The sequence below is a fragment of the Macaca mulatta genome, chromosome 16 (assembly GCF_049350105.2).
Source record: "Macaca mulatta isolate MMU2019108-1 chromosome 16, T2T-MMU8v2.0, whole genome shotgun sequence".
In the NCBI taxonomy this organism is placed as follows: domain Eukaryota; kingdom Metazoa; phylum Chordata; class Mammalia; order Primates; family Cercopithecidae; genus Macaca; species Macaca mulatta.
The window spans coordinates 42,169,894-42,197,401 of NC_133421.1; the positions used below are offsets into that span (position 1 = coordinate 42,169,894).

Below are 27,508 nucleotides of genomic sequence, written 5' to 3' on the forward strand. Positions count from 1 at the left end.
GCTAGTTTTTTGTATTTTTTAGTAGAGACGGGGTTTCACCGTGTTAGCCAGGATGGTCTCGAACTCCTGACCTCGTGATCCGCCCGTCTCGGCCTCCCAAAGTGCTGGGATTACAGGCTTGAGCCACCGCGCCCGGCCTATTTTTGTATTTTTATAAATATACGTGAGCTTTGTTTCAGGACGTAACTAAGTTACTTGGAAGCAGTTTGATCCTTTTGGGTCCTGCTTTTAAGACTTATTAGGCAGTACCAGAGCAGCATTTATTCTAGGGCCAATTATTCCCCCCTACTGAGGCAAAACCCTTCTGAGTACTCTACCCAATTACCCTGTGAATGACGAAGTTCTTTAGTCTGCCTTGTTAGATCAGAAACTACCCCTGGCTCTTTGTGAGGCTGGGCACTGTTCCCTCTGGTCCTCTTAGCTGGTTCTTTCCTCAGCCTTGGGAAGTTTTGAGCCCTTTCCTCCCAACTGCTGACTAGAAAACATCTCAGAATGTACTTTAGGGAAATTATCTAGAAGATAAAGAATTGGTCTGAAGTTAATTCCCTCTCACCTTTGAATTTCCATAATTAACTCAGGGACAAATAAGATTATGTGCCACAACATTATGCTTATAAAATACAATGTGAATTTCAATGTCATGGCAATGATATAATACTTGACAATAAAGGAAAATAGCTAGAAAAAATCAAATTAACCTTTCTTCAAAAAGTCAATAGTAAGTTGATGACTATAACTCTAACCCAAAATTTCAAGCCTGATTTTCTGGGGGCTGAGAGGCAAGATTTTATCTCTCATTTCCACTTCACTCTTAATTCATAAGATAGAAACACCAAGAAATAAAAAACAAACAAACAAACAAACAAAAAAACCAAAAATATCCTAGCACCTTGAGTCTTCTCTTTACATTTATAAATTTTAAAGAAATTAAAAATCCTTACATACATTAAAGATAGAGGGCATATGCCTAGAAATGTACCTCAGCATGCATTTGCTAGCTAGGAAAAGAAAGCAACTGATGAAATCTACCTCCAGATTCACATATTTCTATCACCTGTAGAAGGCACTTAATAGATCAGAATTTGCTAAATAAGCACCCAGACAGAGATAAAATACTTCAATTTCCCAGGCAAAAACTCTTGCATCCATTAGTACTGGTATCCAAAGTAAGAGTAACAAATTAAAATTCCTTTAATTTTCCATACTTTGCTATAAATATTAGCAGGAAAATAAGCTTGCTTATTTGAGTTATAGACATTTATCGCAGAGATGCCTTCTTTATGTCTTTTCCTTACATTCTAAACTTATTTATTTATTTTTTGAGACGGAGTCTCCTTCTGTCGCCCAGGCTGGAGTGCACTGGCGCGATCTCGGCTCACTGCAAGCTCCGCCTTCCGGGTTCACGCCATTCTCCTGCCTCAGTCTCCCGAGTAGCTGGGACTACAGGCACCCGCCACCACGTCCGGCTAATTTTTTGTATATCTAGTAGAGGCAGGGTTTCACCATGTTAGTCAGGGTGGTCTCGATCTCCTGACCTCGTGATCCACCCACCACAGCCTCCCAAAGTGCTGGGATTACAGAGGTGAGCCACTGTGCCCAGCCACATTCTAAACTTTCTAAAAATTTTCTTAGCTTTATATTTATTTGGCAGATGGAAAGGAATTTGCAAAAGCCTATGCGTTTATTATTATTTTTGGTAATTACTTTCTTATTTTTCCCCCACAAATGACCATTAAGTATTATTTTACTTATAGCATCTAAAAGCATTTAATGATAGAAAATATTTAAAGATCCACTTTGATCTAGAATGCAAGGTATAATAACATAAAATAAATGGTCTGTGCAGCCCACCTCTAAAATGATGCTCTATACATTTATCAGCCAAAATGAACACAATAGAATTAGATATGTGGACATCTGATTCCAAATATGTGTTTGTTGAGAGAAAGAGAAGTCACATCTAAACTGAAAAAAAAAGAAAAACATACTAATAAGAATGCTTGATTAATTTTAGGAACTCAGGAAATGTCTTTTAGGAAGAAAAAGGAACTACACTTATATCATTTCTCAGTCACTGATTTTGATGAGTGGTCTTGTCCCAGCAGCAGGTGGGGTTGGGGAGGTGAAGGCAGCATGCCACAAAGAGAGCACTTGACTTTGGATAGACATACCCACCCAAACAATCCATGACCCCTTATGGGAAGAGAAATCCAACCTCTGAAACAACTCCAATAAATAAGCAGACAAAATCACTCCCCTGCTTAAAATTATCCATTCACTGGTCCCCGTCACCCTCAAGACCTGCTCTCTGTTTATATTTATTATATCATTGTTCACCCCCCTGCCCCAGGTGTCATCAGGGCTTACTATGAACTTCTCAGGTTATGCCGTGTTCCATCATGACTCCACGTTTTTGCAGTGGTTACTGCCTCTCTCAGGAATTCTTGTAGTCTTCATGGACTTGCATGCCATCCCAAATCTGCCTTCTAATTTGCTTATGGTCATAGTGGACACTCAAACTGATTATACTTGGGGTAAATGAGAAGCTATGATGAGAAGAATATAAAGTAATTTGTCTGTCTTTTGAATTTAATTACATTTGGATCGGCAGTGGAAAAAAAAAATCACCATTAGGGAAATCTCTCATTGATGGTTCAGCTGGAGGCTGGAAAAATAGAGGACCATCCCTAATCTTGAAAGTAAGCCGGGATGCTAATTTTACCTTCTGTGAAACAGATGATTGAAGTTGTCCTTATGGAGAAAAATAGCTCAATACATTAAAATTGGCATAAAACAAGCTCAGTGATGATTATGATTGAAGATTTCATAGATTTAAAATGTGTCTTAGTTACAAAAATCAAACTTTACCTCTTGAAATGATTCACCAGCACTCCAACAAGTTCTCCAATTCGACTCTCATGGGTTGGCTGTTTGCTGAAGAGGCAGACAATGAGGTCTTTGTTGTCTTTTGTATGGAACACTACAAGTTGGTCCTTTCCATTGGAGACACTCAGACCAGTCAACTGCAAAGAGAAAATGCATGGAAAACTATTAGGATCATTCTCAAAAGAATGAATTAAAAAATACATTTTGGAGCTGGGCACAGTGGCATGTGCTTGTAGTCCCAGCTACTTGAGAGGCTGAAACAGAAGGATCATTTGAGCCCTGGAGTTTGAATCCACCCTGGGCAACATAACAAGACATCATGCCTAAAAACAACAAAAAACACCATATATTTTCTAAGGGTTTTGCTCAGTGACCCTCCTGACTTTAATCTTTATCAGTTTCATGGAACAAGCAGATGGAAGGAAATAATAAAGATAAGAGCAGAAATGAATAAAATTTGAAATAGAAAAACAATAAAGAAAAATTAATGAAACAGAGATGGTTCTTTCAGAAGATCAATACAATTGATAAACCTCTAGCCCAAAACAAAAAAAGAAGGAAGACCTTATTATCAATATCAGGAACGGAAGATGGGCCATCTCTACAGACCACACAGACATTAAAAGGATAATATTAAAATATTTGGACCAACTCTGTACAAAAACTTATTCAACAATTTAGTTAAAACCAAATAATTCCGACAGGGTGCGGTGGCTCACAGTAATCCTAACACTTTGGGAGGCCAAGGTGGGCAGACTGCCTGAGCTCAGGAGTTTGAGACCAGCCTGGGCAACATGGTGAAACCCCATCTCTACTAAAACACACACATACACACACAAATTAGCCGGGCGTGGTGGCATGTGCCTGTAGTCCCAGCTACTCGAGAGGCTGAGGCAGGAGAATTGCTTGAACCCAGGAGGCAGAGGTTGCCATGAGCTGCGACCATGTCACTGCACTCCAGCCTAGCGACAGAGTGAGACTCCGTCTCAAAAACAACAACAAATAATTATTCTAGAGCCACAAAATAGTAAAACTCTCCAAGAAGAAATAACTTGAATAATTCTATATCTGTTGAAGAAATTAGATTTATATTTAAAAACATTTTGAAAAAGAAAATTCTAGTCCCAGATGATTTCACTAGTGAATTCCACCAAACATTTAAAGAAGAAATAATACCAATTCACCATATTTCTTCTAGAACATAGAAGAGAAGGGAATACTTCCTAACTCATTTTGAAGGTGGCATTATTCTGATATCAAAAATAAACACAACAGTACAAGAAAACTACAAACTGATATCCTTTATCAACATGTATGTAAAAACGGATGCCAACAAAATATTAGCAAATTAAATCCAACAATATATAAAAACGATAATACAGTATGACCAAGTGGAGTTTAAGAAATGCAAGGTTAGTTCAGTATTCAAAAATTAATCAAGGTAATGACAGAATAAAATGACAGGATAAAAAAGAAAATCCACATGATTGTATCAAGTGACACAGAAAAAGTACTTGACAAAATTCAACATCCATCCATGATAAAAATTTCTCAGCAAACCAGGATTATAAGGGAACTTAACCTGATAAAATGACATATACAACATGCCACAGCTAACATCATACTTGGTGGAGAAGCACTGAATGTTTTCCCTTAAGATTGGGAGCAATGAAAGGATTTCCACTGTCACTGCTGCTATGCAACATCATACTGGAAGCCCTAGCCAGTGCAGCAAGGCAGGTTAAAGAAATTAAAAAGCGGCTGGGCGCGGTGGCTCACGCCTGTAATCCCAGCACTTTGGGAGGCTGAGGTGGGTGGATCACTTGAGGTCAGGAGTTTGAGACCAGCCTGACCAATATGGTGAAACCCTGTCTCTACTAAAAATACAAAAATTAGCCAGGCGTGGTGGCCGGGTGCCTGTAATCCCAGCTACTCAGGAGGCTGAGGCAGGAGAATCGCTTGAACCTGGGAGGCGGAGGTTGCAGTGAGTTGACATCATGTCACTGCACGTCAGCCTGGGCGACAGAGCGAGACTCTGTCTCAAAGAAAAAAAAAATTAAAAAGCATACAGATTGAAAAGGAAGAAACATATGTCTCTATTTTCAGATTACATGATCGTGTACTTAGAAAATGCCAAGGATCCACAAAATAGCTCCCAGAACTAATAAGTGCATTTAGTAAGGTCAAAGGATACAAGGCTGACATACAAAAATATTTCTGTATTAGCAATGAAAACTTTGCAACAAAAATTTAAAAACAAAACCATCTATAACAACTGCAAAAACAAAAATACTTAGATATAAATCTAACAAAACATCTATCTGTAGGACCTACATGTTGAAAACTACAAAATGTTGAACAAGTTAAATTAAAACGCTGATGAAAGGAATAAAAGAAAACCTAAATAAATGAAGGGAAATAATATCCTCAGGGACTAGAAAACACAAATTCTTAAGATACCAATTTTTCCCATATTGATCTATAGATTTAATGAAATCCCAACCAAAATCCCAGAAAGATTTTTTGTAGATATCAACAAGCAGATTCTAAAATGTGTTTGGAAAAGCAAAAGAACTAGAATAGCCATAACAGTCTTGCAAATGAAGAATAAAGTTGGAGGGCTCACAGACGCTGATTTTAATACTTAGTATAAAGCTATGTTAATCAAGACAATAATTTAGAAAGGTAAAAAAAACATAGATCAGAAACAGACTCACATGAATATGGCCAATAATTTTTTCACAAGGGTGCAAAGACAATTCAATGAAGAAAGGATAATGTTGGCATCTGGATAACTTGGAACATTTGGACATTCCCATACAAACAGAAATAAAAGTCTACCTAAATCTCACATCTCGTAAACAATTCAGAGTGGACTATAGATCTAAATGCAAAATGTAAAACTAGAAAACTTTTAGGAGAAAACAGAAGAAAATCTTTGTGACCTTGCGTTGGCAAAGATTTCTTAGAAATGATACCAAAACAATCCCATAAAGCAAAAAAATTGATAAACTGAACTTCATCAAATTTAAAACTTTTATTCTAAGGAAGACACTGGTGGGAGAGTGAAAAGACTAGCCACAGACTGGTAGAAAATATCTGCAAAGATATATCTGATAAAAGATTTGTATTTAGAATCTATAAAGAGCGCTTAAAACTTAAGACAGTAAACAACTCAATAAAAAATGATGGATAAAAGATCTGAAATCATTTCACCAAAGTAGGCATAGGACTGAATAAGTACATGAAAGGGTGCTCAACATCAGTAGCCATTAGGGAAATGCAAACTAAAACTGCAATGGGAACCATTGCAAACCCATCAGAATGGTTAAAATAACAAAACAGACTACAACAACAAAAAAGTGATAATACTAAATGCTGGTGAGGACACAGAACAAGTGGGACTCACATGCATTATTAGTGAAAATGTAAAATGGTACAGCCACTGTGGAAACAGTGGTTGTTAACTCAAAAAAAAATTAAATGGAAAATTATCATATGAGCCAGCAATCTTACTCCTAGGCACGTATCCAAGAGAAATAAAAACTTAGCTTCACATGAAAATTTATACATGAATGTTTATAGCAGCTCTATTAATAATCGATAAAAGCTGGAAAAGACCCAAATATCCAGCAGTGTGTGCACGGATAAACAAACTGTGGCACATCTAAATAACGGAATGCTACTCAGCAATGAACAAACTAATGATACAAAGTACTGACAGGTGACAACGCAGATAAATCTCACAGGCATTATGGTTGAATGAAAGCAGCCAGTCTCGAAAGGTTACAGCCTGCGTGACTCCATTTATATGATATTCTCTAGAAGATAAAAGGATAAGGATGGACAACAGATCAGTAGTTGCCAGGGTGTGGGGTTAAGAGGAGTCCAATACAAGGGAGTTTTTTGGGGTATGGAACTACTCTGTATCCTGACTGTGGCAGTGGTTACACAAATTTATGCCCATACTAAGACTCAAGAGACCTGTACACCACCATCCATGCAAATTATATTCATTGCCTATAAATTTAAAAAATTCCACACCCTGGCTGATTTGATCTCTAGATATTCTACTTTGGTCAATAAAGCAGAAGCCAGAGTGATTTCCTCATTCTGTGGTCTGTTCTCTTATTGCATAAAGTACCGAAGTGCCATCACCTGGCTACCACAGGTGCTATCAGCCAGGCAGCCTGGGGTAGGGACAGACGTGGGGGAGATGCTGAGAATGTGATCCCTGTTCTTGGGGGATTCGCAATCCAGTTGGATCAGAGGAAGAGATAAGTAACAAATAACTGAAGAAAAACACCTTAACAGTTTACAGATTTGGAACGCCACTTGGTTCCATGCCTATATGTTTTACAGACAGAAATTGAGACTGAAGGAGTTCAGACTGTCTGTAGGCCCGGGAACTAGAACTCAGACCTGCAGACTGACGGGGACTCATGTTCTTTCCATCACACCAGGTTTTTCAAGTATCATGTATAAATGAACACAGGTTCTATAAATAAGTATTCCCATGAATACATTTTCACAGGAGGTGAGTTCTTGGGTTGATTTTAAAGAATGCCAGGGTCAGTGCTTAAAGGAGAGAAGGGAAAATATTAAAGAAATTGGAAATCATTCACCAACCAAAAAGCGGATCATGGGCTTTTCTGAGGCCATTGGTAAGAGAATATAGCAATCTCTCTGCCACTTAGATGTACTGGATCCAGATGATTTTTATATGATTAAATTAAAAATATCATTTTCATTTTAAAAAAATCTTATGTCTATCATGCTTCACTCTCATTTGATTATTTTATATGTGAAATTCAAAATTGCATTGATGTAGCACTTCACAGGAGAGCTTGATTAAAGCCTAATGAAATGAGAATGGTAACAGCAGTAACTCTGCCAGTATATCCCAGGAGCATTAGCTGCAGGGGTTCAGGGAAAAGAGACAGATTCGGCAAAGAATGCTGAAACCACAGGGATAGAGGATCCCTTCCTAGGTGCTGCCTGGACCAGAGGACAGGAGCCAATGACTCTGCTCTCGGCCACCACCCCTTCTCAGCGGGTGGGCTTCTCTCCCTCCCCTTCCCTCTCCCTCACTGTCTGGGTGGCTTTATCTGCTGTGGGTGGGAATTCTTCATGTGTATGCCCAGGCCTAGTGGTGTGTCACAATCTCAGAAGAAATGAGAGAAAACAGCACTTAACTTGCTCTGCTACACAAATAATGAAAGATTAAGTCCCTATTGTCGCCAAGGCAGGATAAACAGCACCCAGAATACCCCCTTTAGATCTGGGAGAAAGGATGGTAAGTGGGGATTAGTGTACTAAGGATGACCTGGGTGTTAATCCCAATTCAGCCATGTGATCTTGAGTGACTCATTTAATTTACTGGGGCATCTGTCCCCTTTTCTGCAAAATAAGGATAACATCAGGTGCCCTGTCTACCTTGCAGGGTTGTGGTAAGGATCAAACAGTAGCAACTCTGGAGTACAAAAAGTAAATAAGCAAAAAAACCCTCCGTCTTCAAGTGTCTTACACTCTAAGTGAAAATATGTCAGCAAAACTTTACACTGAAAATATAATTTTAAAACCTTACAACACCACGGAAATGGAAGGTATTGTGTGAAACACCTCAGCTGGGGACGGGGTCACTACCTCATTGCCTTTGGGCAGCCATAACACATAGATGCGTTTCTCCGAACAAAAGGGAAACTCCTTATCGAGGCTCCCCCTGCCCCCGTTGCTTCCTTATTTCTCCTAATCTATGAGATTTCTATGCTGTGATAATTCTAAGCCTTCCTCTTCTTTGGACTTGAAGGTTTGAACAGGGCAAACGGAGCCTCTGATTGCAACCCATTTCAATTCTCCCAGCCTCTCCTTACTAAGAAGGACCAAACAGTGAATACAACTAGATAGGTAAAGAGCTGAGCAGTTCTGGAAGAGGAGGCCGGCCTGAGAAGTCAGAGCAGATGTCCTCTCCTCCTCTGCAATGGAATGAGCACAGGAGAGCAGAGCTCACCATACAAGAAAATATCTAATCCAAATTCTCATTTACAAACTAAGCGCAAACAGACCGATATTAGAAAGAGAAATAATTCCAAAAGACAAATATGATAAACTACAGTAACTGAATAGATACTGCAGAAAATTAAAGAATAATAGAAGAAAACGTCCGAGTCTTTAGATAGAAAGGAACCACAGGTACCAGCCAAACTTAGAGGATCTTCTGGCTGTGTAGCCCAGAGAAGTTTTAGACCTGTAGAATAAAGGAAAAAAATCTTCAAGTATCTAGGCATACAAAAATAAGTTATCTCTATAGGAAAATAAAATTCAGGCTTATATCCTTTTTTAAAAAAGAAAACTTGGCTGGGTGTGGTGGCTTACGCCTGTAATTCCAACACTTTGGGAGGCCAAGATGGGAGGATCACTTGAGGTCAGGAGTTTGAGACTGGCCTGGCCAACAGGGTGAAACCCCGCCTCTACTAAAAATACAAAATTTAGCTGGTCATGGTGGAGGGTGCCTATAGTCCCAGCTAATCAGGAGGCTGGGGCAGGCAAATCGCTTGAATCTGGGAGGCAGAGGTTGCAGTGAGCTGAGATTGTGTCATTGCACTCCAGCCTGGACACTGAAGCGAGACTCCGTCTCAAAAACAAAAAGAAAACTCATATTACTTTTGCCACAATTCACAGGAGGAGATAAGTAAATCCATTTTATTCTTGATATCAATTAGGAAAGATAAGTTCAAATATTTAACAGTAATCATTAAGATGAAAAAGGACGTGTAAGGTTCTAACCATTAGTAAAAAGAGAATAAATAAAACTTGACCAATGCAGCAACAGAAAAAAGAATGAAATAGCGTGGGAGCATAAAAAATAGAAAGCATTTAAATAACATGACTGGATTTAAGAAGTTTTTTCGCCAGTTGCTGTAAAAAATGTGAACAGGATACAACTCCTTTATTGGAGGGCGAGGGGTTATATGGATTTAAGTAAAAAACAAATTTTAACTATACCCTGTTTATAAAATTAATTAAGATAAAAGCAGAAGTTTATGAATGAGAACAACATACATAATAAATTAAAGAGCTGGTTCTTTGAACAGACCAAACCCTTGGCAGAGTTTCACCAAGGAAAAAACAAGCAAAACCACAAATATTTAACATTAGGAATGAGAAATGGATTTAAGAAAGGGTGTGTTGACTTTTGAAATTATAAGAGGCCGGAGCAGTTGCTCAAGCCTCTAATCCCAGCACTCTGGGAGGCTGAGACAGGAGGATCACTTGAGGCCGGGAGTTCATGACCAGCCTGGGCAACAGAGCAAAATCCTGGCTAAAAAAAAATTAGCTGGATGTGGTGGTGTGTGCCTGTAGCCCCAGCTACTCAGGAGGCTGAGGCAGGAGGATTGCTTGAGCCCAGGAGTTTGAGGTTACAGTGAGCTGATCACATCACTGCATTCCAGGCTGGGTGAAAGAGTGAGACCCGTCAAAAAAAAAAAAAAAAAAAAAAAGAAGAAGAAGAAAGAAGAAGAAGAAATTACAAGAGAAAAAACGTTTGTAATTGTAATTTCATATTAATGAAATGCATAATTTTTTTTTAAGATGGGGTCTAGCTGTATTGCCCAGGCTGGAGGGCAGTGGCACGATCTCGGCTCACTGCAGCCTCTATCTTCCAGGCTCAAGCAATCTTCCCACCCAGCCTCCCATGTAGCTGGGACCACAGGTGCATGTCACCACGCCTGGCTAGTTTTTGTATTTTTAGTAGAGACAGGGTTTTGTTGTGTTGCCCAGGCTGTCATGAATTCCTGAGCTCAAGCGATCCTCCCGCCTCAGCCTCCTGTAATACCACCAGTTTATGACAGGTATAATAAACCTGTTTTTAATTTTATTTTAAATTTTAATTTAATTACTGGTGTAACAAACACCAGTTTATTACAGGTGTAAGCCACTGCATCAGGCCTGAAATGCATGATTTTATAGGAAAATATAAATTAGTAAAATTGACTTAAAGAAAGATAAAACAATTAATTTCTATTTATAACTAGCAAAAAGTTTTTTTTATATTATCAGAAAAACACTCTCCTACTTCTTACTAGGCACAGGTTATGTTATAGGCCCAGGTAATTTCTATCATACTTAAACGCTCTACAATATGGAAAAAGATAGAAACCATACTGACTCATTTTATTTATCCTGCTAACATAACCTGCTGAATCTCTCTCACACACAAAAACACACCCAGAAATCAATGTAACTTACAAATAGATGCAAAATCCAAAATAATTAACAAACTGGATACAACAAGATAAACACCATGACCATGAGAGAGAGTATATTCACAAGTGTAAGGGGTGGTTCACTGTAAGAAATACCTCAACATAGGCCGGGCGCAGTGGCTCACGCCTGCAATCCCAGCACTTTTGGAGGCCAAGGCAGGCAGATCATGAGGTCAGGAGATCGAGATCATCCTGGCCAACATGGTGAAACTCCGTCTCTACTAAAAATACAAAAATTAGCTGGGCGTGGTGGTGTGTGCCTGTAATCCCAGCTATTCGGGAGGCTGGGGCAGGAGAATCGCATGAACCAGGAAGGTGGAGGTTGCAGTGAGCCGAGATAGCGCCACTGCACTCCAGCCTGGGCGACAGAGCAAGACTCCATCTCAAAAAAAAAAAAAAAAAAAAAAAAAAGAAAGAAAGAAAGAAATACCTCAGTTTATTAATAGGTCACATTTATGTGTTATCTGTGTGCTTGTCCAACTGGAATGATCTCCTTGGGGTCAGGCTCGGTGGCTTTCACTTTTTTGAGCCAAGTATGAAGTTTTGTATTTGTATTGTTTTTATTTTACAGTATACCATGGTATATAAAGCAATACTTCATTTTATAGTAAGACGGTAAACACTCAAATGTATTTACTGCTATTTCATCACTATAATAATCAGTGTTACTTATTTATTTCTTTATTTTTTACTCTGGAGCATCTTTGTTCCAAACTTCCTCCCAGTAGCAGCTGCTCCACAATCTTCTCTCCTGGAGAATCTCTCCTCTTCTTTGGTTACTGCTCTCTACATACACCTCTAAAAGACTCCATTCTTGGTATTCCCTCCACCTCCCTGCCCTTCCACACCCCTGCCCCCGACACCCCATCCAAAGCTATGCCTGACACACGAAGAACTTTCATGAAATTGTAGCGGTCACTTCATTTCTTCAGGTGTTTGCTTGTATTTTGACATAGACACTTGGCTTTTCGGATGTCCTATTCAACTTCTGTTCTCTGATTAGACTGCAGAGATAATGTTTATGCTCTTTTGATCTCAATTAACAAATTTATTTGGCTGCTCTTTGATGGAGAACATTCTGTTCATTCTGTTTTCCATTCAGAAACTTGGAAGACAGTTTGCTCTGGCTTTTTGCAGGACACCCGATGACTTTCTTTTCACCTTTCTCTGTTCTGTTCATCTGTCTCTCCTAATCTCCCTCCTTCTCCCTTCCCAGTCCCCCACCTCTTGTTCCCTCCTTACTCCTCAACTAGCTATAACTTAGGAAGCTCAGCTGTGTGGGCTCATGATGGAAATAATGGAAGCTGTGGCATAACTAAGAGTTTATCCCTTTATAAGCAAGTATCTCTTGAAAGCAACAAATTGCTTGAGCCAAGAGCCCTCATGCAAGCAGGCTGATGGTCTTAAGATGCCATGCCGTGAGGCAGCCAAACCTCTCAGAGGGGTCGTGTGCAGGTGCTCTGGTCACAGTCCTGGGGCCAGACAAGTGAGTGTATGAGGGCTCCAGTGATTCCGACTCTCACTTATCAAGTAACCCCCAACTTTGAATCTTCCTAACGGAGGCCCTAGACATTGTGGAGCAGAGGCATGCTGGCCTCACAGCGCTTCTTTCAAATTCTTTACCAACAGAATCCAAGAACATAATAAAGTAGCGGTGTCTGGGATGGATTGTTATACAGCAATAGTAATTGGAATAAAAATTTGTAACAGGAGTGGGGTGCTCCTGTAACATAATCCCAAATAGTTGGCACTGGCTTTGGGAAGTGGGTGGAAGCTGGAAAGGTCCTCAGAGACTGCTGGGGGAATCATGGCAGGCCTTTAAGAGGGGTCAGTGAGGGCCTGAGGAAAACAGGGAAAAGATTACTCCCAGCCAGAGGAAAGGGGAGAAAAGGGACCTTGGTCGTTAAACAGGAGAAAATTTGACAACCCTGTTGCCTATGGGAAGGCAGAAAACAGAAAAAGTACCCAACAAATGTGATGATCTAGATAAGGAGATTTCTAGACAGAATACTGAAAGTGCCATCTGGCTTCTTCTTGCTGTCTATGAAAAAAACGTGAGAGGAGAGAGAGGACCTTAATAAAGAACTGTTCTGCTCTCATGTAAAAATTAGAGGAAATATAAAGAAGCCTGCAATTGCTGGGCTTGAAAATAAAACTGTTTCTTATTCCCAGCTTCTCCAGATGGCAATGATTCTCAAATTAAGAAATGGTTTCAGGGCAATGGATCGAATCCAGAGTGGGATTGTAAAATCCTTTGTTAAAACCTTAGAAAGATCTAAGGCATTCATAGTATCTTCCAGACAGCTAAATGAGGCTCTAAAGATCTTTAGGGCATGCCTTACAAATTCTATCCTTTAAACAACAGGGCTCCTGAATCTTAAGGGTCTTGTCCCACAATAGCTCATGAGGAGCCCAAGATATGGGAGAGTTTATTTTGCAGAGATTTGTGGGTGTGATTTTGTCCAATGGAGTGGTTATAAATTGATACACAGTAAATCCACCAAAATTTCAAAGGACTGGACTGAAAGCAACATAGGCATGGCAAAATGCAAAGAGGCTCTGCACCCAGCCCCCAACCTTTTGTGGACAGGAAGCAGCTAAGAAAGCTACTTAGTTGCAAACACAGAAGGTCAGTGAGTGTTTTGTGACCCCCATCCCCTCCTCTTTGAATAGAAGTGTCGGTGGGAGGTATCCCATCCCTAGATCACCATTGCTGATGGGTGCCGGACAGATTACTTTTCCTTTCAGTTGGTCTTCAGATTGCAGGAACTCTACTTAAGGAATGGCGCCTGGATTGAATTAGATGAAATCCTGGCCCTTGACCTTAAACCTGGTATTACAAGGAGATGAGACTTCTGGGACATCTTGCGAGTGGGTAAACACATTCTATTTTATTTTACTTCATTTTTTCGAGTCGGGGTCTCACTCTGTTGCCCAGGCTGGAGTGTGGTGGTGCAATGATGGCTCAGACCTTGGGCTCCTGGGCTCAAGCAATCCTCTGCCTCAGCCTCCCAAGCAGCTGGGACTACAGGCATGTGCCACCACATCCAACTAATTAAAAACACTTTTTTTTTTTTTTTTTTTGGTAGAAATGAGGTCTTCCTGTGTTGCCCAGACTGGTCTTGAACTCCAGGCCTCAAGTGATCCTCCCGCCTTGACTGGTAAGTGCATTTTAAGTCAGAGTAACGAAAATAATTTTTGACCAGCAGGTAGAAAGTGGAGGACTTAAAACAAGTTTGCAAAACTTTTGACACTCCTCCCATAGAAAGATAGGGGTCTATGTCCCCATCCCTTGAATCTAGGCTTACCGTATGACTGGCTTTTGACCAATAAAATGCAACAGAATTGGAGCTGTGTGACTTCTGAGGCCTGCTCAGAAAAGGCAATGCAGCTTCTGCGGTGTTCAATGGGACATTCATGTTTTGAGCGCTAAGTCAGCTCATAAGAAGCCCAACTACCAGCCAGTCGTGGTGGCTCATGCCTGTAATCCCAGCACGTTGGGTGAATCACCTGAGGCTGGGTGTTCAAGACCAAGCTGGCCAACGTGGCTGTTGCTATTAAAAATACAAAAATTAGCTGGGCATAGTAGCACATGCCTATAGTCCCAGCCATTCTGGAGGCTGAGGCACGAGAATTGCTTGAACCCGGGAGGCAGAGGTTGCACCGAGCTGAGATCACGCCACTGTACTCTAGCCTGGGTGACAGAGCAGACTGTCTCAAAAAAAGTTAATAAAAACAATAAAGAAGTCTGACTACCTTGAGGCCACCATGTTGTGAGGAAGCCAAGCATCTCCAAAAGGCCTCATAAGGCTCTCCAGTCAGCAGTCTCAGTCTCTGAGTCCTCCCCACTGAGGTGTCCGTCACCTCGGTGGACATGCCTTCAAATGATTCCAGCCCCAGCCCTTAAGTCACCCCTAGCCTTTAAGTCTTCCCAGCTGAGGCCTCAGATACTGCAGAGCAGAGAGAAGCCACCTGCTTTGCCCCCCCTTTTTTTTTTTTGAGAAGGAGTTTCGCTGTTGTCTGTTGTTGGCCTGGGCTGGAGTGCAGTGGCACGATCTTGGCTCACTGCAACCTCTGCCTCCCGGGTTCCAGCAATCCTTCTGCCTCAGCCTCCTGAGCAGCTGAGATCACAGGCCTCTGCCACCACGCCCAGCTAATTTTTATATTTCTAGTAGAGATGGGGTTTCACCATGTTGGCCAGGCTGGTCTCGAACTCTTGGCCTTAGGTGATCCACCCGCTTCAGCCTCCCAAAGTGCTGGGATTAAAGGCGTGAGCCACTGCTCCCAGCCCGCCTATTCTGAATCACTGACCTAAGAACATATGACCATAACAGAGAGAAACCTTAATTTTGTAAATGCATCAGGGAAAGAATGCATAGGTTGGGATAACTAAGAATTAATTCCTTCACAAACAGTCACTTTCAAAATTCTTTTGTTATTATTTGAACACATCAAATAAACAGTAAAAATACCACATTTATAAATATTTTCCCACTTCATGAAACAGAATAAAATTCTCTTCCTTTCTCAGGGATTCAGAGTTGTTATGGTGAATGTTAATTAGTAAGTATGCTTTAAAACAGATGCATCTTCAGGGCTACTAGGCTCTTGTGACTGTACGCCTGGATCACATGATCCAAACATCATACCAGTATGTGTGAGCCACATGCTGTTTTAATGGTAAAACAAAACCTATTTCTACAAAACATGAGCCTTGAGCAGTAATGAAAAACTGTCTTGAAACCAGTATAATCGACTTTATTCCCAAGTGCCTGTTGTGAGCCTAGTACTATTGATCAACATTATTCAGGTCAAGGAAAATAATTGTAATCAACTGATTAAAAGGGCTAAGTTTATATCATTGATTGACAAGGGCTTTCAACCCTTGATTTTAACAGCTTGATGAAAGCCACTCCACAAAACTCTTCAATAAGTTTCCAACACCAATTCACCTCACTGCACTGAATAAATAAAACATCTGCACATTCAGCTTCAACTTCTTCCCAATATTGCACATCCTGACAGGGATCAAGGGCACCATCAAGAACATTTATAACCCACATAATGTTCTCATCACAATGGATTTTGTACTTAACAAAATTAAATACAAATCCCTCTAGAGAGTGACACACAGGAAGTTGGGCCTCCCAAAGCCTCATCCATTAATTAATTAATTAATTAATTCTTTTCTTTTTCTTTTTTTTTGAGATGGAGTCTTGCTCTGTCACCCAGGCGGGAGTGCAATGGCATGATCTTGGCTCACCGCAACCTCCACCTCCTGGGTTTAAGTGATTCTCCTGCCTCAGCCTCCCGAGTAGCTGAGGTTACAGGCGACTGCTACCACACCTGCCTAATTTTTGTGTTTTTAGTAGAGACAAGGTTTCACCATGTTGGCCAGGCTGGTCTCGAACTCCTGACTTCAAGTGGTTCACCTGCCTCGGCCTCCCAAAGTGCTGGGATTACAGGCGTGAGTCACGGTGCCTCGCAACTCCATTAATTTAAATGGTTGGTTATTTTTCCCTTTTGTTGCAAGAACCTTGTTTGTAGCAAGCAAATTTGGCTTTTTCACATTTACATTAAATATCAAATTCCTTACTGGAAAGGTGTTTAGAACCTACTAGGTTCACGGGTATCAGCCAAATGGGCAACTGTCTTCTTTTTGTTAAAATCTAAGACAGGCCAGGTATTGCCTGAATATCTGGCAGTTTGAGTTCCTGGGCTCATCTTGTAACCTGGAGTTCAGTAGTTTCATGAAAAATTCAATTTTAATTCCAAACAGACTGCTCTCAGGACATAGCTCAAGAAATCACTTCAACCAGTTTTTAATACCAAGCCATCTAGTGGAACTGAACTAAATCTCTGAGTCTTCCTATTCTTTCAGTTTTCATATATTGCAACCATCAGTATGCCTGCCTGTAAGAGACTGACTTCCTTTTAATTACTGCTTCAGATTTATTGTTTCGGGCTGGGGAAGGAGATAATCAGATTCATCACAAGGGTACATAAAGCAAGACAAATGGCCCAAGAAGGTGCCCCTTTGGAAAGAACATACAAAGTTTAGCACACAAACTCTGTCCCATCTATTTTGACTCTGTCTCATCTATTTGGGAGGTATAAACATCCTCCCATTTGCCTTCTGATTATGGTTCGTTTGGGCCAATGGCTCTCAACCATGGCTGTGTATGAGAATCACAGGGAAGACTGTGATACATTTGGTCTGGTTTGTGCTGGGCATCTGCAGTTTGTAAAAGCTCCCCAAGTGATTCAAATCACACGTAACCACTGATTTACGTAAAACTACTAAATAATTGGGTCCTAGATAGTCAAATTATTATTTTACAAAGCTAATTGTTTTACTAATTGAATCAAGCTCTATATTATCTATTTTAAATTTATTTTTTTCTCTCTCTTAAAATACCAACTTAATTAAGTTGCTTTCCTTATTAGTCTTTAATTGAATTTTTTTTTGCCTTACAAATTAATGACCCTCTTGATGCAAAATAAAAAAAGATTATTCACTCATCATTTGAGGCTTATTTTCCTTATTCCATTCTGAGTCAGTGTACACTAACAATTATTTTAGATATGATGACTGATTTCTTATTGTATCCTGGTCATTTTGGATATTGTGTTATGAGACTCTTCATCTTACTTAAATCTTCTCTTTTAGCAGGCTTCCACTAAAAGTGGCCAGGAGCAGAAGGGGAGGACACATGTTTTACTGCTGGATGGGAGTGGAAATCCAGGCCCCTCAACATGGCTTCCATTGACACAGCTCTTGTGGGGAGTAGAACAAGCGCCTCATAGCCTCCAGGAGGGGGTAGAAACCTAGGCATGTCCCTCTGCTTCCACTGACATACTGAGAGGGGTTGGGCACCTCATTACCCCTAGGCTGGTTCCCCACTGAGCCTCCTCGACACCACCCCAACAGGGAAGGGTCAGGAGAGGGGTACCTCTTTACTGCCAGGTGAGGGTGGAGGGCTAGGCTTCTCACTAGGCCTTTGCTGATGAGAGCTGCAGGTACCCATATTTTCCGCCTGGTGCTTTTCTGGAGAAGGGTGCTTATTGTCAAAAAAGATTCTGTTTTGCTAGGCTACCCCTTTCCTGTACTTTGGCGAGAGAGCAGGCTCTTCTCTGTGCCTGCTGGTGTTTCTGGATGGCGGGCTTCTCCGGCAGCCAGTCTGGGATAGAAAGGAGGCAAAAAGAAAAGCCAGGGAATCCCTCCCTGCCAAGTTCCTCCGGAGTCCTGAGGTCCCTAGCTGGTCCACTTTCCTCTCTCCAGCATTCAGAATCTCCTTACATTTGTTTTATGATATAATGTCTAGGGTTTTTAGCTGTATTTAGTGAGACAGGAAGGGAGAAATGCATCTCTTCCATTTTGTTCAGAACTGGAAGGCCCAACTTCTCATTCTAGACAATGCCCCAAACAAATCAGAAATGTAGTTTCACCTTAGAGGGTTTCTGACACAGGGGAGGAGCCAGGAAGCAAACATCACAGGCTGGACAATGGGAACCACAGTTGGAGAGAAGAGACTGCAAGTTTCCCTCTTTAAAATGCTGCTAATTCTCAAACGTGCATGTCACGCTTAGACCTTTCTCTGGAGCTTCAGATGGGCATTTCTGCCTGTCTAGGGAAAGCACAAGGAGTCTCCTGGAGAGCCCAGGGGAACCACATATTTGACCTGGACAAAATGACACTCATCACCTTACCCTTACTACTCTTTTTTCTCAGGGCCGTATCTCAATAAAGTGCCACCAGCCATACCACCTCCCAAGCCCAAAAGAGAATGCTTCAATTTCCCCAACTCATCCATTCTCACCTGGGAGGCAGCACAGGCTCTGGAGCCACACTGCCTGGGCTCCAATTTTGGCACTACCTCCTACTGACTTTATGTCTTCAGATAAGCCCTATCAATGCTCCGTGCCTCAGTTTCTTCACCTTCAAGTGGGGTTTCATCCTCACAGGGAAGATGAAAAAATTATCTAAAGTAACACAGGTAGAAAATTAAACTAGTGCCTGGTTCATAGAAAATATTCCAAAAAATGTTAACCTTAATTAAGAATAACTCAGAAACCGCTTACATCTTGTCTCTTCTCTCCATTTCTGGTGTCACTTTATCTGTTGAGATTATTCCAAGAACCACTGAAATGGTATTTATTTCACCAGCCTCTTGTCACTTCGGTATATATTTGTAATGCTGTCAGAATTAGCTTCCTAAGAACACAAACCTCATCACGCCACTTAAAAGTGGTTGCTCTGCATTGTTAATAGCAGTGGAGCACACACTCCTTTTAAGAATCTGAAAAAAGCTACGAGAGCCCAGTGCAAACATGCACAAGTATTTGCATATACACGTTGAGTATACCTTGTCCAAAGTGCTTAGAACCAGAAATGTTTAAGAGTTTGCATTTTATTCAGATTTTGGAATAGGTGCATATATATAACGAGACATCCTGGGGATGGAACCCAAGTCTAAACATGACATTCATTTATGTTTCCTATAAATCTTATATACATAACCTGAAAGTAATTTTATTTTTCCCTTGGGGACATCGAATAAGCTGTGCTGTGTGCCTGCGTTTTCACTGCAACCTGTCACATGCGGTCAGATGTGGAATTTTTCACTTGTGGTGTCATACGGGTGCTCCAAAAGTTTTGGAATTTGGAGCGTTTTGGATTTTGGATTACAGATGCTCAACCTGTTCGTATAAGCCTCCTCAAACGTTTCCCTGTCCTGAAAAGCCATTTCTGCCATCTTCTGCACCCTCATAGAACTTCATGCTCACCTCTGCTTTTGCATTTAACAAGCTGCATTGTGATTATTTTTGTTTGTATTTGCCTCTCCCACTAAACGACAAGCAGAAGCTGCATCTTCTTGTCTTTATTTCCCTACTACCTACCAGGCAGGTGGTAGATGATAGAATTTATTGAATGTGTGAAAGCCAGAGTAAAAGCTATGGATGGATTCAAAAGGTTCTCCCTGCTTAGGAGACTGATGGTTCCCGTGTGTTCCTTATCAAAGCCAACCCTTAATCACAGCCTTAAAAGCTTTATTCTTACTGGTTACCTTGCAGATACTTTCCCCTTTCTCTCCTCATACCCCTCCCCGCGCTCTTGTCTACGGCTTCCAAATCCATGTCTCTGCTCAAGAACTGAATGTCTGTGACCTCTCATATGTTTAAACCCTAATCCCCAGTGTGATGGTATTTGGAGGTGGGGCCTATGGGAGGTAATTAGGTTATGAGGGTGGAGCCCTCACGCTGGGATCAGTGTCTCTATAAGAAAAGACAGGCCAGAACCTGCTTCCTCCTTTCTTCCCCATGTGAGGATACAATGAGAAGGCAGTCAGTCCCCTGTGAACTGAAAGGAAAGCCCTCACCAGAGCTCAAACATGCTGGCACCCTGATCTTGGACTTCCAGCCAGACTGGGAAAATAAATTCCTGTTGTTGAAGCCACGTGGTCTGTGGTTTCTTGTTACAGCACCGCATGCTAAGACAGTCTCCATCCTAGGTTGCTCTTTGACTGTGTGTTGGGCCTTGCCTCAAATGAAGCCCATTTGAGACTGAACTTTCGCACACTCTGCTACCACATCCCTGCTTCTTTTCCTGTATTTCCTATCTTGGTGAGTCACCAGCACCAAGGCCTGTTGTTCTAGCACATAAACAGGTCTTGAACCCATCTCCCCCTCTTTATGGTCCTTGCTTGAGTTCAGGTCCTTGTAATTTCTGAAGCAGCATCTTAACTACTTTTCCTGTCACCAGTCTTGACCTCTCCAGCTCAACCATCAACACTCATTTATTGAACACCTACTGTATGGCAGGCAGTGTTCTGGGAACAAGAGAGCCCCCAACCATTCTCCCATGGAGTCTATGTTTTAATGGGGGTGTGGGGGAGCCAGACTGTAAAGAACTCTAATAATGTGACAGGTGGTGATGTGGCCTATGAAGAAGAATAAAGTATGTAAAGGCATACAGAGGGATAAGATGGAGTTGAGGGTATCATTCTGAACAAGTCTTTTAAAGTTATATTTGGGCAGAGGCCTGAATGAAGTGAGGAAGCCATTCAGTTATCTGGAAGAACACTCCAGGGGAATGAAAACTGAGAGCAAAGATTAGACAGTGAGGGCACTGAAAGCTGACTTAATCCGACTCTGATTTCTACAGGCACGGGATTGTCAGTTTGCAAGGGGGCAAAGAGCAGTTTCTAATTATGGAGCATTTGACTATGTGATAAGAACGATGCTGAGGACTTTCCTCGCATTATTTCATACACTTCATTTTGGGCCTCAACCTTCAACTGAGATGGGTGCTACTGTTAAAATGGGGCATGAATTCAACAACCACCCATCTGCTTCCAAATATCCTAACACCTGTGTTGCCAGACCCCACTGGGGTGTGATTTTTCTTTTGTCCTTTACCATTTATAGTGTAATGATCTTTAAATGCAATGTAAGGTATTTTTACAACTCAACAAGCTTTGTGAAAGGCTATTAGAGGGGATGGTAAGGGCGGATATCAGAGGTGGCTCCCAAGAAGCAGAATGGCTGCTCCCTCAATAGCAGCCAAAGTAGTAGTTCAGCTAACTCAGGAGAGAGGACCCTAAGCCTGTCAATTTTACTTGCTCCCAGTAGATATACCTCTAACCATGGCACACTGTAAAGAGGTCTATGCTTAGATATGATTACAATAAAATGAAACCCTTGTAATGTTTATTATATTTAAAAAATTCAGATTCCTCCTGTAGTGCAAAACTTCATCATAACAATTCTGTGTAAAGAAAGTTTGTTCTGGACCTTAGCCAATAACAAAGAAACAAACTCATTTATTTAATGGCTACAGTCCAGGACCAGTAGAGGTCACCTCCCAGTGGTGTGTGTGTGGTGGTGGCGGGGGTGGGGGGTTGTTGCCAAATGAGACAATATATGCAGATGTCCACTATGAGGAATGAAAATCATCAAATATAAGATGATTTCTTTATCTTATGCTCCTCTTGTTTAAGGAAAATCTTTTGATGAGACTGTCCTCAAACATTAAACCATGGTCAGTGACTTAAAGACAATTTAATTTTTGATACAGATACGGGATCATGAGGCTTTCTAGAAAACACACTCTCTCTCCAACTCTGTCTTAGTCCATTTAGGTGGCTATGACAAAATACCATAAACTGGTGGCTTATAAACCACAGAGATTGACTCCTCACAGTTCTGGAAGCTAGAAGTCCGAGATGAGGGTGCTGGTGGCCCTCGTCTAGGTTGCAGACTGCCAACTTCTCGTAGTCTCCTCACATGGCAAGAGGGCGAGGGTCTCTCTGGGGCCTCTTGTATAAGGTCAATAATCCTGTGATGAGGGTAGAAACCTCCCAAAGGTCTCATCTCCGAATTCCATCACATTGGGGGTTAGGATTTTGACATAGGAATTTTTGGGGAACACATTCAGACCTTAGCACTCTGTGTCTCTCCGTCTCTCTCTCACACACATATACATAAGTGATAAAAAAAAAACAAAACTCTAATGGCAGAATTGAATTTGGGGGCAAGTCCAACTTTTAACAGATGTTTCCAAGAAGTAGCCAAAACAACAAAAGTGAAAAAATTTGGGGAACAGAATAGTTAGGTAAGTGGTTCTCATCTCTGGCTGCATAGTGCAGTCACCTAGGGAGCTTTATTTTATTTTTTATTTTTTTTATTTTTGTAGAGACAAGGTCTTGCTATGTTGCCCAGGCTGGTATTGAACTCCTGGGCTCAAGTGGTCCTCCCACTTTGGCTTCCCACAGTGCTGGGATTATAGGTGTTAACCATTGCGCCTGGCTGGCCTGGAGAGCTTTAACACATGCTGATGCCTAGGTCTACCAGCAGAGATTTGATTTCACTGATCTGGAGTATGGCCTGGGTATCAGAAATTTTAAGAACTCTCCAGGTCATTCTAATGTGCAGCTACAGTTGAGAACCCCTGAGTTAGACTATCAACATACTAACACTTTTTATTTGGCTTTAAAAGTGAAAACTAAATAAAATAAAAATCAGATCTTCTAAATAGCAGGTTAGCAGTAAAACCACTATATTTTTTCTGGCCTTCTTGAGACTGTAGTACCTTTTCTTCTTTGAGGAGGCAGGATTGCAACTGAGAGAAACAAACAGTACAAATAAAAGTATAACGTGACAGCTCTCTTCAAAGGTGCTGTTTTTTTCCCCCTTAAAAGAAATGAAGACATTTTCTTTTTCTTGTTTTGCTTTTATATATACACATATGTGTGTATATACATATATATATATATATATATTTTTTTTTTTTTTTTTCTTTTTTCTTTTTCTTTGAGACAGAGTCTTGCTCTTGTTGCCCAGGCTGGAGTGCAATGTTGTCATCTTGGCTCACTGCAACCTCCACCTCCCGGGTTCAAGCGATTCTCTTGCCTCAGCCTCCTGAGTAGCTGGGATTACAGGCACGTGCCACTACATCCAGCTAATTTTTGTATTTTTAGTAGAGATGGGGTTTCACCATGTTAGCCAGGCTGGTCTTGAACTCCTGGACTCAAGTGATCTGCCTGCCTCAGCCTCCCAAAATGTTGGGATTACAGGCGTGAGCCACCTTTTTTTGTATCCTAATGACATACCTTTGGAGCTCTTGATATGCAGACCAGGGCCAATACACACATTCTCATCTTGATTATTCAGTTTCCTGTGGGCCTACAAGTCACTAATCCTCAAAAGGTTAAGGCGAACTATTTTAGAAAACTATTATTAATGTAAGAAAGACTTACATAGATAAATAAAGAAAATGAGAGAGAGAAAGAGAGCAACTTTGGCAATTAAGTTAGGTAGAAAGATACCTAATTTTGTGGCTACCTCTGGCTTTGAGATTAGAAGAACTTGCACTGAAACATTGCACTAGTGGTCAACTTCTCTGAGAATTTATTTCTTCATCTATAAAATAAGACTTCCTGCCCAGGATTCTTACAATCATTGAGATATAGTCTGGGTAAATCATTTAAGAAACACCTGGCATGACACATGCGATGAATGTTAGTTCTGTTATTTCTTTCCTCTTAAAACAGGACTTTTTTTTTTTTTTAATAGGGTCTTGCTCTATCACCCAGGCTGGAGTGCAATGGTGTGATATTGGCTCCCTGCAACCTCCTCCTCCTGGGCTCAAGCAATTGTCCTTCCTCAGCCTCCTGAGTAGCTGGGACTACTGGCTAATTTTTGTATTTTTTGTAGAGATGGGGTTTCACTATGTTGCCCAGGCTGGTCTTGAACTCTCTGAGTTCAGGTGATCTGCCTGCCTCAGCTTCCCAAAGTGCTAGGGTTACAGGTGTGAGCCACTGCTCTGGGCCCCAAATAGGATTTTAGTTTCATGTGTCATCTGTCAAAGGGAGGGGCAGGTAGCAGATGGCTGCTGGAACTGGCCTAGGTCAAACACACTTGGGATTAAGGGCTAGGTCACAAACACGAAGGGTGAAGCCCAGCTCCACTCCTGGTGAGCTCTGTGACCTGGGCAGATTGCTTCACCTTTCAGAGCACCGGTTTTCTCTTGACAGCAAGGTATTACTGTGCTGTGCATCTACGGGGCTGCCACAGTGAGCAATCTAGGCACTGTGCTGACGGGCTGGTGGCTTCCCTGCCTCTCCCACGGGTCCACAAGGCTTGTAGGCAGAGGCTATGTGATGTATGCTTGCACTGCCAGTGCCTGCCAAATGCACAGCACATGGGAGGTGCTCCAAAATGTTTACTGAATAAAAGAGAGCTCTGATAAAGACAGCTGTCTAAAGAAAGCCTATTATTGCCTCAGCTTAGCAACATCTATTTCTGCAAATGTAGAGATTTAAAAAATATGTACATCTCCGTGTATGGCTTTGTTTTAAAGCCATCTTGCTTCTAGCAATCTGACCTCTGGATAAATTAAGGTGGTACCGTACTAATTTGCTTACATTTTAGTTCTTAAAAGGCATTGTGTTTCTTTAACAAGATAGCTTTTTAAAGGAGTCATAAATTGGTCCTAGTGCTTGGTGCTTTCAGACATTGCTTTGAGACATCTTTTACATATGAAATTGAATTTCCCAGTACAGTACTGATGAAAATGGACTCTACTTTGTGCCCAAAAGCAGTGACTTTTGATATTATAAATCGGTTTGCTTATTAGTCAGATTTTTGCACATGTAAGGAAAAACACATTAAAAAAAACAGTTTGCTTAGTAGTGTTTGTCATAAGCAGCTGTCTCTAACCAGCGTAACAAAAGGCGTTTGCTTCTGAACACATGTCAGGAAAACCATCAATAGGGGAGCTCTGAAATTCTGACTTCTTTCTCTCTTATTAACAAAAAAAAGAGAGAGGATGTGGCTTAGTCGTCACATTTCTTAGAAGTATTTTAAAACCACGTGGCTCACTCAAATCCAATAATAAAGTCATTGAGTGCTAAAAAGAAATGATAAGAGGCAGGGGAAAGATTGTTTCATTGCCAACGCCACCGGAATAAGAAAAAAATTTCTTGAAAAATTAAACTGAAACTTTGACATCTGTATTTTTCTAAATTTCTCTATAATATAGACATTACTTTCTTTCTAAGAAGAGAGGTTTCCAAATATCTAATTTTGCTAAGTGACTCTCTTTGTTATAACACGCGGAACTATAAACATTGCGCAAGATGTTAAAAATAATACAGCTCCCAGGACTGCTGAGAATTAATTAGGAAGGTAAATTTATTACCTAAATAAATTAATAAAGCTGAGTGCCACTCAGGGTCTGACATTAAGGGATTATATGCTTTCCATTAAAGACAACTAATAAATATAGTTTAAAGGATTGAGGGAGGGCCGAGGGAGTGAACAGGCTAGCGCACACCAGCACAGGCGGTGCCAGACGTCAGCTGACTGCCTCCATTGAGGTTACCATGGAAACCCCTTCCTTTGGGACACTGCCACGAGGGTAGGGTGCTTTAGAAATGGTGATGGGGCGCAGACCGGCGGGCGGATGGATTTCAGCAGGGTTCACCCTGTACACATTACAAGGACAATCCATCTTCCAAACGAAATGATATCTTTCCAGCAAGTCACGTCAAATAGAGCAATAAAGCATGAAGTCTGGCATAATTACAGTCCATTTACCTTTACAAAACAGTCACATCAGTTCAGATAATTGTCTCTTTTCTCTCCCCTGCTTGCTTCATATTCTCCACAGAACTAAAGGAGGTATTTGTGTAATTAATTGGCTGCTTCCTTAGCCATCAAGCCCATACTGATAAAAAGGGACTATATCAAAACAACATTAATAGACAGATTCAAACATTCTTCAGACCAAACACTCAGGTAAAACTAACACGACTCAACAACAAAAGAAGGGTAAGAAGAATTCTAGCTGAGGTAAGGCTATTATGTTTTGGTTTATGTGATCTCACTGAAAACTGGCGAACAGATTTTTTGTTTACGCAAATTAAACTCAATCTTGGCAACCGGTTCCATGGATGCTGGTTTGGGAGGACTAATGTCCACATGAACTCTAGTGGCCGAAGTGCATTTATTCAAGCAACATGCTTCAGCCATGGGGAGCAATCTTTCCCACCAATTTATACTGATCTCTAGCATGATTTTCAAAGAGATTGTGATCAAAGCTTTGGACACAACATTGCTAATTATATAGGCTATTTCTTGCTTCTGTTTTCCATATCAAGCCTCAGCAACCACAAGTTCCCCAGCTTCAAAAAACATTCAAATTCTAACGCTACTGTCCCTGTAAAAATTTTAACCTTTCTTAACAATTTTAGAACTAATGCTTTAATTCAATATTACATACAAATATAGCATAGTGACTCAAAGGGGATGACGCTAATTTGACAATAACGCAGATTCCAGTTGGCTGAAACCTTAACCTTAGTGTGCAATATTTATACATAGAAAGGGGTCACCTGTAACTTAATGTTTCATGTTGTTTATAATTATATGACCATGCCATTTGTGAGAACAGTGTTTGCTGAAAAGAGACTCAAAAACCTATCACGATTTCCTGTTTTGATCTTTCCTGTGTGAGTGACTAGAACCATCATTAAATGGTAAATTGACTGAATAATTCTTGCTAATGGAAGAGGGGAAAAAAGTGCCAAATTCATCTTTTAATTATGTTTGCTTAGGCTTACATAAAGATCAAGCTTTGTTTCCTGAAAACAAACCAACTAATGACAAAGAGTGGAGAGATGGTTCTCATAAAGATTCACTGATAATCCAGTGTGTACTGAGTTATGTATTTTAGGATAAGAGAAAAATACATGATATAACTACATACCTATTAGAATGGCTAAAATAAAAAAAAAAAGACACTATCAAATACTGGTGAGGATGGGAAGTGACAGAAACTCTTATTCATTCCTGGT

At 40.8% G+C, this 27,508-nt stretch overlaps 1 protein-coding gene and 1 long non-coding RNA gene across 7 annotated transcripts in view; one reads left to right on the plus strand and one right to left on the minus strand.

Moving 5' to 3' along the window:
- The window catches only part of MYO1D (myosin ID), a 379,527-nt gene that overhangs the window by 115,356 nt on the left and 236,663 nt on the right, over window positions 1-27,508 (minus strand). For all 6 annotated transcript variants that reach the window (XM_015119046.3, XM_077970764.1, XM_077970767.1 and 3 more), the window contains one exon: window positions 2,869-3,023. In XM_015119046.3, the coding sequence (XP_014974532.1) occupies window positions 2,869-3,023 (155 nt within the window). The remainder of the gene's footprint in view (window positions 1-2,868; window positions 3,024-27,508) is intronic.
- LOC144335435 (uncharacterized) overlaps window positions 1-27,508 on the plus strand; it is a 145,270-nt gene that overhangs the window by 78,011 nt on the left and 39,751 nt on the right. The window contains exon 2 of the long non-coding RNA XR_013406289.1: window positions 14,240-14,311. This is a non-coding gene — a long non-coding RNA (uncharacterized LOC144335435). The remainder of the gene's footprint in view (window positions 1-14,239; window positions 14,312-27,508) is intronic.